Source organism: Equus asinus, chromosome 14 (genome assembly GCF_041296235.1).
Source record: "Equus asinus isolate D_3611 breed Donkey chromosome 14, EquAss-T2T_v2, whole genome shotgun sequence".
In the NCBI taxonomy this organism is placed as follows: Eukaryota; Metazoa; Chordata; class Mammalia; order Perissodactyla; family Equidae; genus Equus; species Equus asinus.
The window spans coordinates 13844911-13862772 of NC_091803.1; the positions used below are offsets into that span (position 1 = coordinate 13844911).

A 17862-nucleotide genomic window follows, 5' to 3' on the forward strand; every position below is an offset into this window, starting at 1 on the left:
CGTCGCCCCTCACGTGACCGGCGCCACTGCGTGAGGGCCAATCAGAGAAGAGATCTTCCACCCCTCCCATTCGCCTCAGGCCCCGCCTCGGCCAATCACCGGGCGAGTCTGGGCTGAGTGACGGGGAAGCTGCGCGGGTGTCGGGAGGCGAAGACTGGGCGAGGAGGGGCGGGCGCCGGGTTTCCCGCGGTCGGAGGAGAATCGCTCTTAAAGGGCCAGTACGCGCGTCCTTTTGTTCCGGGGCCGCCGGGTGGGGCAGGCCTGCATTTCGCTGTCTCCTTGTCTGCTCTTCCGAAGGGCCATGATTTCCCAGTTCTTCATTCTGTCCTCCAAAGGGGACCCGCTCATCTACAAGGACTGTATCCTTGACCCGCGAGGCGGGGGACGGGGGTTGGAGAGCCTGGGTGGGAGCAGTGCCCCAGAGCTAGCCTGTGTTACCCGCTCCTTAGCTGTCCTGCCACTCGGTCAGTCCGCGGGGACAGTGGCGGCCGGGATGTGGCCGAGCTCTTCTACCGGAAGCTGACGGGACTGCCTGGAGACGAGTCCCCGGTTGTCATGGTAACCACTTGCGGGTCGGGGGAGGGGCACTAGGGGGTGCGCCTGAAGGGTCGGGGTAGGGGGGCCGCCTCCTCCCGGGGCTGTTTCCCTAAGAGCTTCCACCTGGGGTAGTACGTTCCTCCAAATAATATTAACGTAAGTTTATTTAGCGCTGGCAATGTACCAGGCGCAGCTCCTCACGCGTCTTGATCCTCAGCAATTCTGGGGTAGGTACTATCATTAACTCCCTTTACACATTAGGAAGCTGGGCCCTAGGGAAGTTTCCTATCTTGCCCGAAGTCACACGGATAGTCAGTAGGGGAATCAGAAAAGGAGCCCCAGGCTTATGGGCCCTAAAGCACGGCAACTCTCTTTTCCTAACGCTGTTTCCCCGCCTCTGCCTCAGCACCACGATGACCGTCATTTTATTCACATCAGACACAGCGGCCTCTATTTGGTGGCCACGACTTCAGAAAACATCTCTCCCTTCAGCCTCCTAGAGCTGCTCTCCCGGTGAGGAGGGCAGGGCTGGGTACCTGGGCGTGGGGGTCTCAGAGGAGGGGCATATGCACACTGTCCTGTCTCCTTCAGCTTAGCCACTCTCCTGGGCGATTACTGTGGTTCCCTGGGTGAGGGCACCATCTCCCGCAACGTGGCTCTTGTCTATGAACTCCTGGATGAAGTGCTGGTAAGGCCCCAGGATTTCCCTCACTGTCCTATGATCCCTGAAGATATATCGTGTGGTTGCAAGGCTAAGTCCACTCATTTCCACCCCTTCCCTCCACTGACCACCCAAAGACTGTCCTTCCTCCCTTCCTCTGCCCATAGGACTATGGCTATGTACAGACCACATCCACAGAGATGCTGAGGAACTTCATTCAGACAGAGGCCGTGGTCAGCAAGCCCTTCAGCCTCTTTGACCTCAGCAGCGTTGGCTTGGTCAGTAGAAGGAAAGAAGAGGACGAGGAGGGAGGAGGGTTGGCAGGGAGTATCAAACCTGAGGATTGATTGCTTTGGGTGCTTTACAGTTTGGGGCTGAGACACAACAGAGCAAAGTGGCCCCCAGCAGTGCAGCCAGCCGCCCTGTCCTGTCCAGCCGCACTGACCAGGTGAGGGAGGGATTGAGGGGTTCAGACCCTCTTTTTTTTCTGGGACCCCAGAGTCCAGGGTCTCGGTGTATCTTTCCACCTTCCTTACCCCCGTGTCCCCACCCCGGGCCCTGGCCTCCACTGCCCTGTCCTTTCTGCCTGTCCACTTTAGAACACAGGCCATTCAGCCTCCAACCACGTAAATCCCTTTTCTTCCTCAGAGCCAAAAGAATGAAGTGTTTTTGGATGTGGTGGAGAGATTGTCCGTACTCATAGCATCTAACGTAAGTTTAGGTCCCCAGCCCTGGAGCTGAGGACAGATGGTATTTGGGAACCGTGTCGGGGCGGTCACCTCTGGACGTGAACCTCCCTGCCACTCTCAGGGCTCACTGCTGAAGGTGGACGTGCAGGGAGAGATCCGGCTGAAGAGTTTTCTTCCCAGCGGCTCTGGTGAGGAGTTTGCAGGCGGGAGCCAGGGTGGGGTTTGGGACAGGCTCCTTGCTGGTGTGTATGGCAGTATTTGGTGGCTTTCTCTGATGTTCTTTTCTCTGACAGAGATGCGCATTGGCTTGACCGAAGAATTTTGTGTGGGGAAGTCAGAACTGAGAGGTGAGGAGAAAGTGGTCTTTCTCTAAGTGTATATAGGTCAGTGCCAGAGGTTTCATGGAGCGAAGTTAGAGACAGATTATCCCCGACTTCCCGCTCTTCTCCCCCAAGATATGGAGAGGAGTCTCTCTCTCTTTCCAGGTTATGGGCCAGGAATTCGGGTGGATGAAGTCTCATTTCACAGCTCGGTGCATCTGGATGAGTTTGAGTCTCATCGAATCCTCCGCTTGCAGCCACCTCAGGGCGAGGTCAGGATCAGGGTGGCCTAGCATATTACCTCTACCGTGGGGAAGGGAGGCAGTTCAAATGTGAGGAGACCAGACTGACCTCCGTTCCTCTCTGGTCTCAGCTGACTGTGATGCGGTACCAACTCTCAGATGACCTCCCCTCCCCGCTGCCTTTCCGGCTCTTTCCCTCTGTGCAGTGGGACCGAGGCTCAGGCAGGTGAGACCATTTCCCCTGTACCAGAACTTCTCTGGAGCCCAAGCTAATACCTGCATTTTCCCAAGACTTATGGGTGAGTGGTGGTGGTCAAGGTAATAGGGTGCAAATTGGAAAAAGGCACTCTCCTCCAAAGTGGACTCAGCCTTGTGAACGCTAGTGGCTAGTGGAGCCCTTCTCTCGCCTTCTTAGGGCACCAACACAGCCACAGATGAGGGCCCTGGGTGGGGGATGGTAAGATGCCGTGAGGGTATGGCCCGAGTAACCGTATTGTACCCTCTCACCCAGGCTCCAGGTTTATCTGAAGTTACGATGTGACCTGCCCCCAAAGAGGTACAAGTGGGGGTGCCCAAGCCTAGTTCAGCTATGTAGGGTGGGAGACCAGGCCCACTCACTGTTGCTTCCGCCTTCAGATGCATCACCAGCCTCGGAATCCAGTTTAGTTAGACGCTCTAGAGTTTGGGAAGGGGTTGGGGTGGTCCTTGTGCAGATGTCCAGTTGTGACATAAATGAAGAATATGAACAAATCACTACCTTCCTGGGGCTGACTGTTCCTTTCTTTGCAGCCAGGCTCTTAACGTCAGGCTGCATCTTCCCCTACCGCGAGGGGTGGTCAGGTTAGTTGTATGCACCATGGGGGCTTGGGTGGTTTTACCAGCTTCCCGGGACAATAGGATGGCACTGAGGAGGAGTAAGCTTGGGGTGGGACTGGCCTGCTCCCGAGGAAGGCAGGGGCTGAGTCCAGCACCTTTCCTCTCCAAACTCCAGCCTGTCTCAGGAGCTGAGCAGCCCAGAGCAGAAGGCAGAGCTGGGCGAGGGCGCCCTTCGCTGGGACCTTCCTCGGGTGCAAGGAGGCTCTCAGCTCTCAGCCCTTTTCCAGGTACCAGCTACCGATTCTGTAAGGCCCTCTCCTTCCACCTCCATTTCCAGCCCCCCCGGCCCACCCCTCCTAATGCAGTTGCTGCATTGTTCCCGCCAGCGTGGTCAGCTTCCTGGTCCCTTGGCTTCCCTGCCCCCTTTCTTCTCTGTGCCTTCAGCACCGCTCCCCCTGCCTCTGCCCCTCACAGATGGACGTCCCAGGCCTCCCAGGGCCTCCTGGCCAAGGGCCCTCCACCTCGGCCCCTCCTTTGGGGCTGGGCCCCGCGAGCCTCTCCTTTGAACTTCCTCGGCACACGTGCTCTGGCCTCCAGGTTCGCTTCCTCAGGCTGGCGTTCAGACCCTGCGGCAGTGCCAACCCCCACAAGTGGGTGCGACACCTAAGCCACAGTGATGCCTATGTCATTCGGATCTGAGGCTCCCCCCACGAGGACACGAGCAGCAAAGGCAGTGGTCTGTGGATCGGCAGAAGGACAATACGTCTTTTCCAGCCTTCTGGCCTGTGGCTATGGATCTGGCTGGAAGAGTCCTGAGTCCTAGAGACCAGGTGGACTTGTAGAGTTTGACCCTCCTGTGGATCTGACACAGGAAGGACTGAGGTGGATCAGAACTTACAAATCAAACTTTTATTTTGAGGAACTGGCTATACAATATCTAAAAAGAAAGTAATGTGGTGGAAGCAGAGTACTACTTCCTTCCACCCAGCGTGTGTGTGTGTGTGAATCGGGGGAGAGAAGGTCAGCAGATGTGTGACAGCATCAAGGCGCAGGCTGAGGGGAGCCAGATCCGGGGGGCTGTGAGCCATTAGCCTTTGGAGTCCCTGGAGCTGGAGGGGGGCTATCCCCAGCTTCCTGTTTCCCCCCACAGAGAGCGCTGCTCCCAAGTGGGGAAGGGGCTGAGGATGGAGGAGGGGCTGGAGAAGGATGGGAGGTGGGGCCTCCTTTGCCCTCTCCTGTCGGGGGAAGAGAGACCACGATGTACTTCTGGACACTGCCAGGACCAGAGGGAGCAGTGCTGGGTGGGGTGGTGGTGGCGGTGGAGACCAGCTTAACAATGGGCTGCACGCTGGGGACCGTGGTGGTGACGGGAGAGGTAGTGGTGGAGCCTGAGCCAGGGGCTGAGGTGCTGAGGGACAGGACCTGGGGGCAGAAAGGAAAGGTAGTCCGGTTGCCTTGTGCCCTCCCCACTCCCCAGGCGTGGGGGAATACTTGTGCCAACCAAATAATTAGTTCCCACCCTCTGAGCCTGTAGGCTGCTGCCAGCTCGAGAGCCTTGCTCAGGATAAGCAGCTATGGCCTCACAGGCCCCTGGGAAGTGCCCTTTCCAGCTCCTGTCCTTGAGCCCAGTAGTGACTGGGTTCTACTCGGGCCACCCAGGGTTCTCTGAGGTAACCTGGCCCCTTGGGGCAGCATGGTGACACGCTCCCCCTCATCCCTGGTCCCCCACGGCTCCACATACCTGTTGGGTGGATGAGGCACTGGAGGACGATGACATTACAATAAACTTGGTGGGAGGAGGGGAAGGCTGAGGTGGGGCAGCAGCTCGTGCAGACACCAGTGTCTGGACAGGAAGTGCGATGGAGCCAGGGACCTTCAGCAAGCCAGGGGTCCGAGGGCCAGGCTGAGGGGCCTGCGAGAGGGTCAGCGTGGGCCGAGGCTATAGGAAGAAAAGGCAAGAAGAAGATGTCAGTGTCTAAGAAAAGAAGGGCTCCTCTGGCTCCTCCTCAGTGGATCTCCCTGGGGTCGGGGCTTCATTCACTAAGAGGGCCTGGACTCCCGCAAGACTGCTGAGGCAGGGTACTGTGCTTTACAAGTGAGTACGTGTGCATGTTTGTGAGTTCCTGCCCCGAGGGGAACCCCGGCCCTGTCCCAGCCCTGAGTTCTTCATTTCACCTTACCCCTCCTCTCCACTGGGTCACTGACCTGAGTGATGGTTAGAGTGGTCCTGTTGACCTGCTGAGCCTGCAGAGCAGCCTGGGCCCGGGCCTTGACCACGTGGGAGCAGAGGAGGGGTCCGAGGGACCCAAATTCTGCACGATAGGCATCCTGATTGTCAGGCGGTGGGCGCAGCTTTGCCAGAACAGGGGCACAGTGTTTCTGCAGAGAGAAGGCAAAGAAAAGGCAGGTAGAGAGGGCTGGGACTCTCAGTAGTGAGAAGGGGTGAAAAAGATTACTCATTCTTTCAGGTATGTTCCTCTTAGAGGCCAAACTGTGCTGGGACAGCAGTGTGTGTAAGGAATGCTGTTGTTTTTCTTCCTAAGAAGATGCGGGCATCCACTGGTGTGAGTGGAGAACTTGCTGAATACACTGGTGACTCAAGGCTGGTTGGTCCAGAGGGCTGTGCCTTGCACAGAGCGGGCCACAGAGTGATGCAGAAGCCCCGGGGGCAGTGCAGTCTAGAAGTCACAGGCTGAGAGTTAAGACCTCTGACCTCTTACTAACCCCTGGGTGCCTCAGTCTTTCCATCTGCAAAACAGTATCGGACTCCGAGGCACGCTCTGAACATATGAGGCAAAGATGGGATAAGTGAATAAAAGACACCATGTGCTGGCTGAACGTTGTACCCGTGTTGTGTGTGGTCGGGGTGGTGGGGGTGGGGGAGGGGCGTTTGGTGGGAAGAAGTTGGGCAAAGGCAGGAACAGGGGGCTTTGGTCACCAGGAGGAGGCTCTGCACATGGTCAGCTCCGATGCGGTCGATGTTGCTCAGCACGGGGCCATCCAGGACACCGCGGATCCGCTCCCCCTCCTGCTGGAGCCGTGGCAGAATCAGAGTCTTAATCACCTGTTGGAAAGGAAGGGGAGAACCAGCGTCCTGGGGTCAACACAGGGTCTCCTGGGTTGGGGGCTGTTGCCGGCTGTGACCTCATGATGCCTCCCCTTCCCCCCCCGGGGCCTCACATCGTGTCCCAGCTCTGCCAGGCCTGCAATGGAGCCGTAACGTGTTGTCCACGGAGTCTTTTCATCCACCCAGCTCTGTAAGGGGACAGAAAATAGACCCAGATAACGGGGTCTGAAAGGCTAATTGGTAAGGCCCTAAGTCTCTGACAAACACACTTCCCTTGTAGATCATTAAGACACTACAGATGCGGCTCAAGTCTCAGTCCCTCTGCCCTCGGCCCCTTGTTTTCAGTGTCATTTCCCCCAGCCACAGCTGACCCCACTGGTTTGGGTGAAGCTCGCATTGTTCTGGTGACAACCCTGAAACAGCTTACACTCCTCGTTCTCCTGGCTCACCTTGGTGAAGGTCTTGGTGATCCGGGACTGGATGTTGTTAGTGGTTGTGCTGAAATGCTTGCAGATCTGGGCCACCAGGCGGGCAGCAAAGTCTCGGAGCGCCCAGTGATTGTCCACATCTGGCCGCAGACACAGCTGCCTGCTGACGATGCAGGTCATCACAGCCGGAATCAACTCATGCACCTAAGGAGAAGTGGCGAGTCAGCTAATTCTGACACATGGCTTGCTGTTGGTGGCAGCGAGGTCCCCAGCCCCTGGGATGAGAGGTGGGTGTGCAGGACCACTCACGTATTTTTCTAGATACAGTGTAGGGTTATCCATCAGGGCCTTCACCATGCGCATCAGATAGATGAGCAGGGCCAGGTTGTTCTGCACCACATTCACACGGACCTGTGGGAAGGAGAAGTAAGTGACGGGGTGGTGAGACCCCTCAGATGAGCTCCCTCTGCCACGTCCTCACGCCTCCTCACCCCCGGAACCTCATCCCAGCTCCTGGCCTTCCCAAATCCTCTTACCCCCTCTGAGATGAAGGTGCTGAATCGTGGCAGCATCTGGTAGAGCCCTGGGTCTGTTGCAATGCTCTGCAGAGCTTCCTGTGGGAGAAGGGCAGCGAGTGAAATGGGGCCAGATTCTGTGGGGAGGAACTGGAGTAAAAGAGGAGTCTTGGAGTAGAGGCAGGACAGGGGGCCCTCACCGCTCTCTTGGCCTCACACGACCCCACGCAAGCTTCGGTGATCTCTTTGTAGTATAGCTGCTGCTCCACAGACAACTCGTGGATACTCCGGGGCTTTAGTCGCAAAGGGGCCCCCTCCAGCAGGGGTGGTGCCTTCTTCTCTTTCCCTGATGGGTTTGAAAAAGAAAGCTCCAGAAGAGGCATCAGTACCAGACAAACCTTGACCCTCCACTCCCCCACCGAGGGAGTCCCCTTCCCTTATGTTTCTTGATCCTTCCTGGGGACCTCTGGCCTGAGGTCTCGTCCCTGGCCCTGACCTCCCCCACTTCACAAATGACCATCTGGCTTTGGGGCAAGAGCCAGGAGAGGCCTGGCCTAGCAGGACTGACCTTTGCCATCGGCTGGAGTGGCCCCCTGACCTTTGCCCTTCAAGGGTCCGTCTTCCTCCTGGCCTGGCTTTGTTGACTTCAGGGGTTCTGTGGCCTCAGCCTTCTGCTGCTCTTTGGGAGCTGGTGGGAAAGCAGTCACAGCTGGAGTGATGAGAGCAGCAGATGTAAAGGAAGAAGGGAGAGAGGGAGGGGGCGGGCTCTGGGCGCAGAGAGGGTTACCTGGGGGTGGATTCTCCGGTATAGCTGGCTGGCAGCCTTCAATGCTCAACCAGTGAGCTGCAAGGAAGGGAGGTGTCAAGGTGAATTGCTGGACCTGGACACTAGGGAGTCACTCCACACTAAGGAATGTATATTTTCATTTCTGTCCCCATCTCCTGCAACGCACTCACCAGGGATCTCACACTGAGTTGCTTCACTGGTGAGCTTCCTCAGACCCATATGCATGGCTCCTCCTTCCCCTCCTCCCTGCCACCCTGCTCTCCCTTCCGCCAACCTTTGAGGCAGACATCCAGGGGCACCCGGGGCAGAGGGGTATTGATGATGTCGCTCAGATCAACCTCCTTCTCCTCGTAGAAGTAAAGCTCCCGGCCCCCACCAGAGGCGAAACGGAAGGGAATGAACTCCTGAGCGTGGAAGCCATAGAGTGGCTGTATCAGAAGAGAGAGACACTGGGATGAGAAGGTAGCCTGTGGGGGTGTTGCTGAAGGCAGATGCAATGTCTGGGAGGACAGTGTCTCACCACCCTGTCCCCGTCTCAGTCCTGTGCATCCCAATCACCTCGACATTCTTTAGCTTCAGCGCGTAGTCAATGTCACTGGTGGTGAGCTTCTGCCGCTTCCCCATGTGCATGAACTTCAAGGCGTCCTGGGGGTGGGAGAACAGACATTAGCTGGAGACCCTGAGGAAGAAGGTGGCCCAGGCAGCATCCTCCATACAACGCAGGGCTGGGCAGAGGGGCCAGGTTACCTGTGCAATCTCCTTGATGCGGTAGCTGACCTCATCTGTCAGCAGCTGGCAGGTCTCCTCCTGAATCTGAGCGATGCCCATTGACTCAGCCACCACCTTCATCGACTCCGAGGGTAGCACAGTGTTGCTGAGCTTCAGCTTCTTCTCCTCAGCCATTCTGGAGCCCCTCCTCCCCTCCCCGGAAGGATGATGCCCCAGGGTGGAGAGATGGAGTCCCTGGCAGGGGGATAGGGCAGGCAGAAGAGAGAAAACGTGAGACCCCAAGAAGAGGGGCTGTTGGGTCAGGAGAGGAAACAACAGAAGGAGGACAATGAGATGTGAGGGGGGGAAGGGACTCAGGGGTGCCTTCTGTCCATCCCCACGTGAGTCAGCACTGGGTGTAACAGGAGGTAGCAATCCAATCAAATTCAACACCATTTATTGAGCTCTGATTCTCCTGAGCTCAATAGAACATTGAGCTCTGATTCTACTGTAGAATCTCTAGATTCTATCCTAGGCACTGGACAAGGGAGGCACAGCAGAATGATCTCGGCCTTCAGTCTACATCCCAGCCCTAGTACTACCAAGCTGTGTTACCTGGGCAAGTTACTTAAATTCTCCCAGCTCTGGGTTTCTTCTTTGCAAATGTGGAAAATGTCTTTTTTCCTATGATTGTTAATGTGCATACCTTCATCTCTCTTGCCCCTTCTTGCACCATTATTCATGCTTGACGAAAACACAATATTGATTAACTACAACTCTCTCGCTCTACAGACCCGTACAATTGAACATGAGAAAACACACAACCATCTCGACCAATTCCCACTTTAAATTCATGGCCACAAACTTCAAAGGGGCCCTTAATGCTGCCAGACAATCATACTACACCTCAGTGCACTCAGTCTCCCTTTGTTTGTTTTTTTTTTTTTGAGGAAGATTGGCCCTGAGATAACATCTGCTGCCAATCCTCCTCTTTTTGCTGAGGAAGACTGGCCCTGAGCTAACATCCATGCCCATCTTCCTCTACTTTATATGTGGGACGCCTACCACAGCATGGCTTGCCAAGCGGTGCCATGTCTGCACCTGGGATCCAAACGGGTGAACCCCAGGCGGCCGAAGTGGAACGTGTGAACTTAACCACTGTGCCACTGGTCTGGCCCTCTTTTTTTTTAAAAAAAAAAGATTTTATTTCTCCTTTTTCTCCCCAAAGCCCCCTGGTACATAGTTGTATATTTTTAGTTGTGAGTCCTTCTAGTTGTGGCACATGGGATGCCGCCTCAGCATGGCCTGATGAGCAGCGCCATGTCCCTGCCCAGGATTCGAACTGGTGAAACCCTGGACCGCCGAAGTGGAGCGTGCAAACTTAACCACTCAGCCACGGGGCTGGCCCCAGTCTCCCTTTGTCTTATCTGACACCTCTTCTCCCTCATTTTGGCCATCAGAAGAGACCTCCAGACTCCCACCACCACATCTACCCAGTGAGCAGCACCAGTGTCCACACACTCCTCCTTCCCACCCATAACTGCAGAGAAACTGCTCATGCCCCTCACCAACTCAAGCCTTGCTCCAGCCTTTCTCCCATCTCCTTGTATCATTATCAGTTTCTCAACCTGCCGGATCATTCCCATCAGCCTACAAAATGCAGTTATTTTTCCCATGTAAAACAACAAAACAGTGGCCTATCCAGACAATGGGACATTATTCAGCCTTAAAAAGGAAGGCGATTCTGAAACACGCTCCAACATGGATGAACCTTAGAAACATTATGCTGAGTGAAATAAGCCAGTCACAAAAAGACAAATACCATATGATTCCACTTATATGAGGTTCTTAGAGTAGACAAATGCAGAGTCAGAAAGCAGAAAGGGTGGTTACCAAAGACTAGGAAAAGGGGAGAAGGGGATGTTAACTGTTTGACAGATACAGAGTTTCAGTTTCACAATGTGAAAAAGTTCTGGAGATGGATGGTGGTGTTGGTTGCACAACAATATGAATGTTCTTAAACACTTCTGAACTGTACACTTAAAAATGGTTAAGATGGTAAGTTTTATGTTACGTGTATTTCACTAAAATTAAAAACTGAAAAAAAAATCTTTTCTTTATTCCACTTTCTCTAAAAGCTATACCGTTTTTCGGCTCCTCCTTGCAACCAAACTCCCTGAAAGAGTTGTCTTAACTGTTTCTGATTCCTGTCCTCTCCTTCTCTCTTGAACCTACTCCAATCAGGCTTCTGACTCCACTTGGTGCCTGAAACTGCTCATCAAGGTCACCGATGACTCCACATTGCCAAAGCCAAGGGCCATTCTCCTTCCTCATCTTACTTGACTTCTCAGCAGCATATAGCATAGCTGACTAGTCCTTTCTGAGAACACTTTCTTTACTCCACTGCCACACCACCTTCTCTTGGTTTTCCTCCTAGAGGCCTCACTGACCACTCCCTCTGTTTCCTTTACCGGTTCATCATCTTCTCATCTGCGTAATGCTGGCGTGTCCTAGGCTCAGTCCTCGGTCTTCTTCTGTAGTGACATTTACTCCCTTGGTGACCTGAACCACTCTCACAGCTTTCAATATAGCTTATAGGCCGATGATGGCCAAATTTATATCCCTAGCCCAGGGTGTTCTTCCTAACTCTAGACTCATAGAGCAAACTGTCTACATAAAATCTCTTCTGAACCTGAACTCCTGATCCCCCACTCCCCACCTGCTCCAGCCTCGGCTTTCCTCATCTTCACAATAAGGGGCTCATTTTTTATGTGAGTCCTCACATCAAACCCACAGGTAATCCAACCTGATTCTCTTACTCTCATTCTCTATCATCTGGGTACCTTCTGACAAGGTCTGTCTGCTCCACCCCTGCCCCCTACATCTATTCCCAAAACAGCAGCCAGAGTGAGTCTGTCAAAATGTCGATCAGATTGGGTCACTTCTCTGCTCCCCAGCTGCCATAGAGTAAAACCCCAAATCCTTACTATGGTCTACAAGGCCCTTCGTGATTTGCCCTCTCCCCATTACATCCTCGACCCCCTTTCCTTCCTTATTACACCTTGATCCAGCCCCACTGTCCTCCTCGCTGTCCCAACCTGACAGGCAGACTCTTGCTTTATGGCTTCTGCTCTGTTCCTTCTGCTTGGAATGCTCTTTCCCAGATGTCAGCTTGGCTGCCCACTCCTACCACCCTATTTAATACCGCACCCCACCCTCACTCTGCCCTCTTATTCCCCACAGCATTTAACATCTGCTAATGTATACTGTATCATTTCTTGCTGTTTATCACCACCACAGCTCCCCTTCCCACACTCTGTGGACAGAGATCTTTGTTATGTGGACTGATGTATTCCAAGACCCCAGACTGGTGCCTGAGACACTGGAGATACTCAATATTTGTTGAGTAAATGAATGAATTGTAAGGCCTACAGACGGAGATACTCAATAAATACTAGGTACCACTATTATCAAAATGAACAAGATAAAGGCCAAGCTTGGAATCTACTTTGCCGCCAAAAGGAAAGTGGTCTGCCTGAGGACGGCATTACTAAGACTAATGTCAAAGTGTTTAGGACTGACTGCGGGTGTAGGTGGGGGACAGGTGGGGCGTGCTGGAGGGGTGGGAAGATGGAAGCGAAAGAGAATCTGGTTTTCTCATACCATCCCAGGTCTCCTCCCCCACGTTTATAAGTCTTATCTGCAGGGAACACATTTATTCAACACATACTCTGTGCCTGAAGCCGGGTATACAAGAAGCAGTCGTGTCGCAGTTCCCTGGCGAACTCCTACTAATCCTTCAATATCCTGCGGTACCCTCTGCCAGCAAACGCTCATAAAACACTCTACCACCTCAGGGACCCCTCAGGCCAGTGGAGTGGGCAGGAAGGCTTCACAGAGGAGGGGGAACTTGAACTACATCTGTATAGGAGCCTCCTCAGCAGGGATGCGGGTCGGAGGTCCCCAGGCAATGGGTCCAGCGCGAAAGGAGGCGCAGAGCCCAGCTCATCCCCCCAGCATCCCTCCTATGCAAACACACACACGGAGTCCCCACGCGCACGGACACACAACCAACCGTCCTCCTCCTGGTGCCCACACGGGCCCTTCAAAGGGTCTAGCCCCGGGTACCACTCAGACCCGCCCCGCCAGCCCAGCGTCCCGGGCAGGAAAAGTCTCTCACCGCCGCCAAAGCGCCGCTCACCCGGCGCTCGGCGCCATGTTGGCCCCGCCCCCTCCCGGGAGCAGGTCCTGGCAGGGAAGGAGAGCAAGTCAGTGTCCCTTCCTCGAGCCGGAGTAAGTCCTCGAGGCCCACGGCTTGAAATGCTATAAAAGACTCTGTTTCTGTGTCCACGTGTAAGGAGCACACCCTCCTTCTGCAATTACTTCAGTTTATTCCTTTACCACCCAGCGGCCAGGACCTTCCGGAGGCGCCACCAAACCCGGGCGGGGAAGCCTGGAGCGCAGTGAGACTCCACCCCCTTTCGGGCCGGCACTGCGCGTGCGCCGCCCCTGCCAAGCTGGATTTAAGTTGCCGCCGAACGCCTCGGGATTTAAAGGGCCCGCTGCCTTTCCGAAGTTGGTCTGAAGACAAGGGGTGGTTGGTTGTGGACAGCACTTTGTCATGGGACCTGTGCGGCTGGGAATATTGCTTTTCATTTTGGCTGTGTACGGTGCTTGGGCTGGGACGCCGAAGGAGGAGGACGATGACACAGAACGCTTGCCCAGCAAATGCGAAGGTATCTAAAGGGAGTAGCCTCTATTCGCCTCCCTCTGTCCCACCTCCTTCGTCTAGGCCGAGCCAGATGGACTGTGATGGCTGGGTTATTCGATCTCCTTGAAGGCCTGAGAGACATTCTGGTGGAGCTTGGTGGAATCCCTATGGGGTCAAGGGAAGGAATGCATAGCCCTACCCGAAAACTATGGCACTACAATTCCCATGAGACATCCAGAGGGAGCCCGCTTTTTCTTGTTGGCTTGGGCCCCAACAGTTTGTGGGAATTGTAGTTAAGGGACTATCTGCTCAGGACCGCCCACTCTACACAGCATCTTTAGTGCCTCTGTGTGTTCGTATTTCCCCCATGCCGCTAGACCTAAATCTGGAGAGCCTGCTGGAACAGCCTGTAAGGCTCGTACCTTGTAAATACCCTCTGCTCCACCCTGGCAGAGACGCTCCCAAATTACAGGCCCCACGCCCTCCAGAGGGGGTTTGGAGTGAGTAAATCAGCCCTTGACGCTCATAAATGAAAGAAGAGGCCACACAACTGGGAGAGGTTCCCCATACGTGTGAGGCTTTGCAAAGGGTGGGTACTGTATGGATTTTACAGCGAGCAGCATCTTCTGGGCTGCATCAGTGTTGGGCCCAGCTGGGAGAACGCACTTCAGAGCTGGGCCATTCAGTGTCCTGGCTCCCCAGTTTATTGCCTTCCTGACTTTAATTTCTTCCCTGGATTCTTTTTCCCTTCACCTCAGTCCACAGTGCATTTCACTATCAGTATCCTCCATGACTTGGTCCTAATCTCTCCTCTCCTTTCACTTGTGTCCCCACTCTTCTCCCCCTACCTCTGCCAGTGTTTCTAAAGGGACCCAGTTGAGTCCTAACACCTCTGCAGGCCTCCTGCTGTGATCAGCATACAGCCAACATTTTTGGCATAGTGTCAGTCTCTTTGTTGTATGGCCCCCATCTTTCTTACATTTGCATATCCCACCTCCCATCTCCAAAAAGCCCAGGCCTCAGCCACACTGAACTTCTCAGAGTCACCGAGCCTGACCTACCCCCTCATACGTCTCTGCCTTTACAGGTTGCTCTTCTCTTTGCCTGGAATGACCATCTCCCTTCTGTATTTGGTTCTTTAAGAGATAGTTTAAATGTCACCTCCTTTGGAAGCCTTCTTCCTTTTCTGTCACCTCCCACTATACTGTAAGGTCTTGGAGGGAAGGAAAGTACCTGTGTCTCCCAGGTCCTAGCCTAGTGCCTGGCATGTTTTAGACACTTTTGTTACCTGCCCCTGTGTTTAGTTTGTTTGGCTCTTCTGTATAGGCCACTCCTTGTCTTGGGACCCACTATGTGCCAGGACATGTGCTGGGGGTGCTGGAAAGACAGTGGTGGAACAGATGCACTGCTCACCCTTAAGGAAATCGCAGGCTAGTAGGAAGTCAATAAATGACCACTGAATGAATTTTGTGTTTCCTAGTGAGACTAAGTCTCTTGTTCTTAACCCCTAGCGTAGGGTCCCTCATACCATATTGTCATCATCTTTTTAGCTGTCCCCAACTACATGGCAGTGTCCTGTGGATAAGGATCATGGGTCTTACTGCTCTCTGTATTGTTACTGTGCATCCAGAAGGAGCTCAATAAATAGCTGCAGAACAGCAGCACACACTTGTACACTGCTCACTAGGTGCCAGGTACTATGATAGGAGTTTTATATAGATTGACTGATTTAATTCTCACCACACCCCTGAGAAGGAGGTACTATTATTATCTCCATTTTAGAGGTGAAGAAACCAAAGCCCAGCAGGATTGTCAGCTACTAAGTGGCTGACTCAGGATTCCAACCCAGTCATGCTGGCTGCAGAGTCTGCACTTATGACCATCATGCTCTGCTGCCTTTGCTCATCTGCAGAATGAGTTGTTGGTATGTTTGTTTGTCTTTCACATCCTCTTGGACATCTAGTGTGTAAGCTGCTGAGCCTGGAGCTACAGGAAGAGCTGAGTCGCACTGGCCGATCTCGCGAGGTGCTGGAGCTGGGGCAGGTGCTGGACACAGGCAAGAGGAAGAGACACGTCCCCTACAGCGTTTCGTGAGTCCTTCTTGGTGCTTCTCCACCTTCCAACCCCTGAAGGAGCCCTGGGAGCTCCCACAGCATCCAAAGGTGTCTTTGTTTCCCCTCTTCCTACAGAGAGACAAGGCTAGAAGAGGCCTTGGAGAATTTATGTGAGCGGATCCTGGATTACAGTGTTCATGCTGAGCGCAAGGGCTCACTGAGATATGCTAAGGTCAGACTCTTCCCCACGGCAGGATCCCACTTCTCAGAAACAACAACCTCTATCCCCTCACGCCTATTCCCCCCGACCCCGGCCCCAGCTCTGGAGTATCCTCTCCCTATTGTAGACTCCCTCATGTCACCTTCATGCAACTCGCCTGAGTCTCCAGTAGTTGACAAAACTGATCTGGCAGAATGGGGAAGGAGGAGGTGGGGCAGTGGGCTGGGCTGATCCCAAATTCCCATCTCTCAGGGGCAGAGTCAGACCATGGCAACGCTGAAGGGCCTGGTGCAGAAGGGGGTGAAGGTGGATCTGGGGATCCCTCTGGAGCTGTGGGACGAACCCAGCGTGGAGGTCACGTTCCTTAAGAAGCAGGTAGGAAGGATACTGCACTGCTTAGGGAGGAGAGAAGGGAACCTGAGCAGGGAGCTAGATCCTAGGGAGGTCCACCTCTGAGCAGGGAGAGGGGGCAGAGTGAAGACTGCCATCGATTAAAGTGAGCCCAGGAGCCTATTAAGAACTAATTACAGAGGCTAATAATATGGACTGTCACTTACTGAACAGCTACTATGTGCTAGATTTAGGGCCACATACTTTCCAGCTGCTGCCTCATTTTACCCTCACAACAACCTGACGTGGTAGGTACTATTACCATTTTTCATTTTACAGGCAAGGAGCTGAGACTCAGAGTTTAATAACCTACTTGGCACAGTAGGTGCTAGTAAATGTTTGTTGAATGAATGAGGATCACACATCTAGTAAGCCAAGTTTAACCTCCTGGTTTACCTGCCTCTTCAGGGTGGGGTGGGGAGACAGGGAGTGAAGAGCAGAGAGGAGGGTTTCCAAAACCCAGCAAAGCAGATACCCTTCTGACCCTTCCACTTGACCAGTGTGAGACGATGCTGGAGGAGTTTGAAGATGTCGTGGGAGACTGGTATTTCCACCATCAGGAGAAGCCCCTACAGCATTTTCTCTGTGAAGGTCATGTGCTCCCAGCTGCTGAAACTGGTAAGTGTGTGAGCTGGTCCCTTTCCTGCCAGACCACACCCTCCCCTACCCCCAGGACCAATGGCTAAATTGTTTTCTATCATCCAACTTAGCATGTCTCCGGGAAACTTGGACTGGAAAGGAGAAGATCACAGATGGGCAAGAGAAGACAGAAGAGGAGGAAGAGCAAGATCAGGAGGAGGAGGAGGAAGAGGAGAACCTGACCAACACACCAAGCTACCCCAAGCACGACCCAGAGGATCTTTGACCCTTGCCTTTGAGCCCCCACGGGGGCAGCAGTCATAGAGAAGCCTCTGAAGTCTGAGCTCTCCCTGCCCCACAGCTTTAAGAGTGTGTGTGTACGTGTGAGTGACCGCAGAGCTTGTAGCTGTTCTCTCCCATCTGGTCTCAGGCAGGATCCGGGGGTACAGCATGGCATGGCTATGGGGACAAAGGAGGGAGCAGCAGGTGGAAGCCCTGCCCCAACAGATGAGCCCTCTGCCTGCCATCTAGCCCCTTAATTGTCAGGTGTGTGTGGTGACAGTATTGAAGCCTTTCCCCTTTAAATATCTCTACTACTTCCCCCCCCCCCCCCCACCCCCCGGGGGTCAGCGATGGCACAGGAGTTGTAGGCCTTGGGAAAGTCACTTTGCCCCTCGGGGGTCTGTTTTTCAGACTTTTACAAGGGAAAAAGCCAGAAAGGACATTCTCTATGACTTAGACACACCGCCTGCGTCCAGGAGGCTATATGCCCACAAACTGTGAACAAGAAGGGACAGTGGATGGGGACAGGGCGATGTTGATAACTTACGTGGCGTAGATACTTGGTCTACTTCATATTAATTTCACCGAGGGCCCACCACATAATTTCGCAGGTGCCAAATTTTCTATATCGCTAGTAAATTTTTTTTTAAATCAGTTGGGCCCAAAGTATGAAGTGTCGTGCATTCATCATAGCAGGCCGATATGGCAGCGCCCTGAGAATAGGGCCGTTGGCCGCCGTCCTATAAGAAGCCAATTTTGCAGTCTAAGGAGGCTGGCAGGGCCCAGCGGGCTGAGAACCGCGGTCTTCAGGTTGGGGTCAGACAGCCCGTCTGCGCATGCCACAAAGTGCGTCGGA

General features: G+C 54.0%; 3 protein-coding genes across 6 annotated transcripts; 2 read left to right on the forward strand and 1 right to left on the reverse strand.

The window, feature by feature from the left end:
• Window positions 1-224: 224 nt before the first annotated feature.
• On the forward strand, window positions 225-4160 carry AP4M1 (adaptor related protein complex 4 subunit mu 1). The gene is made up of 15 exons (XM_014835837.3): window positions 225-359; window positions 470-558; window positions 944-1050; window positions 1129-1225; window positions 1366-1476; window positions 1566-1646; window positions 1847-1909; window positions 2009-2075; window positions 2181-2234; window positions 2373-2479; window positions 2581-2675; window positions 2961-3005; window positions 3239-3289; window positions 3441-3552; window positions 3740-4160. Exons 1-15 carry the CDS (start codon window positions 302-304, stop codon window positions 3962-3964), a joined length of 1362 nt encoding a protein of 453 aa, XP_014691323.1. The 5' UTR covers window positions 225-301; the 3' UTR covers window positions 3965-4160.
• Window positions 4160-17840, reverse strand: TAF6 (TATA-box binding protein associated factor 6). 4 transcript variants are annotated; one of them, XM_070484321.1, is made up of 15 exons: window positions 17554-17840; window positions 8810-9025; window positions 8621-8707; window positions 8337-8490; window positions 8063-8119; window positions 7844-7963; window positions 7476-7621; window positions 7297-7374; window positions 7070-7171; window positions 6782-6964; window positions 6446-6520; window positions 6204-6329; window positions 5471-5644; window positions 5007-5204; window positions 4160-4687 (listed from the first exon to the last, which is right to left on the reverse strand). In XM_070484321.1, the coding sequence occupies exons 2-15, from the start codon at window positions 8963-8965 to the stop codon at window positions 4307-4309; spliced, it is 2037 nt and encodes a 678-aa protein (XP_070340422.1). In that variant the 5' UTR covers window positions 8966-9025; window positions 17554-17840; the 3' UTR covers window positions 4160-4306. The 4 variants fall into 4 exon arrangements, with proteins under 4 accessions (XP_070340422.1, XP_014691397.3, XP_070340420.1 ...); XM_014835911.3 differs by lacking the exon at window positions 17554-17840 and adding an exon at window positions 12951-13248; XM_070484319.1 differs by lacking the exon at window positions 17554-17840 and adding an exon at window positions 12972-13217.
• Window positions 13253-17674, forward strand: CNPY4 (canopy FGF signaling regulator 4). Its single transcript, XM_014835901.3, has 6 exons — window positions 13253-13506; window positions 15445-15571; window positions 15671-15767; window positions 16008-16130; window positions 16646-16763; window positions 16856-17674. Exons 1-6 carry the CDS (start codon window positions 13392-13394, stop codon window positions 17008-17010), a joined length of 735 nt encoding a protein of 244 aa, XP_014691387.1. The 5' UTR covers window positions 13253-13391; the 3' UTR covers window positions 17011-17674.
• Window positions 17841-17862: the final 22 nt, after the last annotated feature.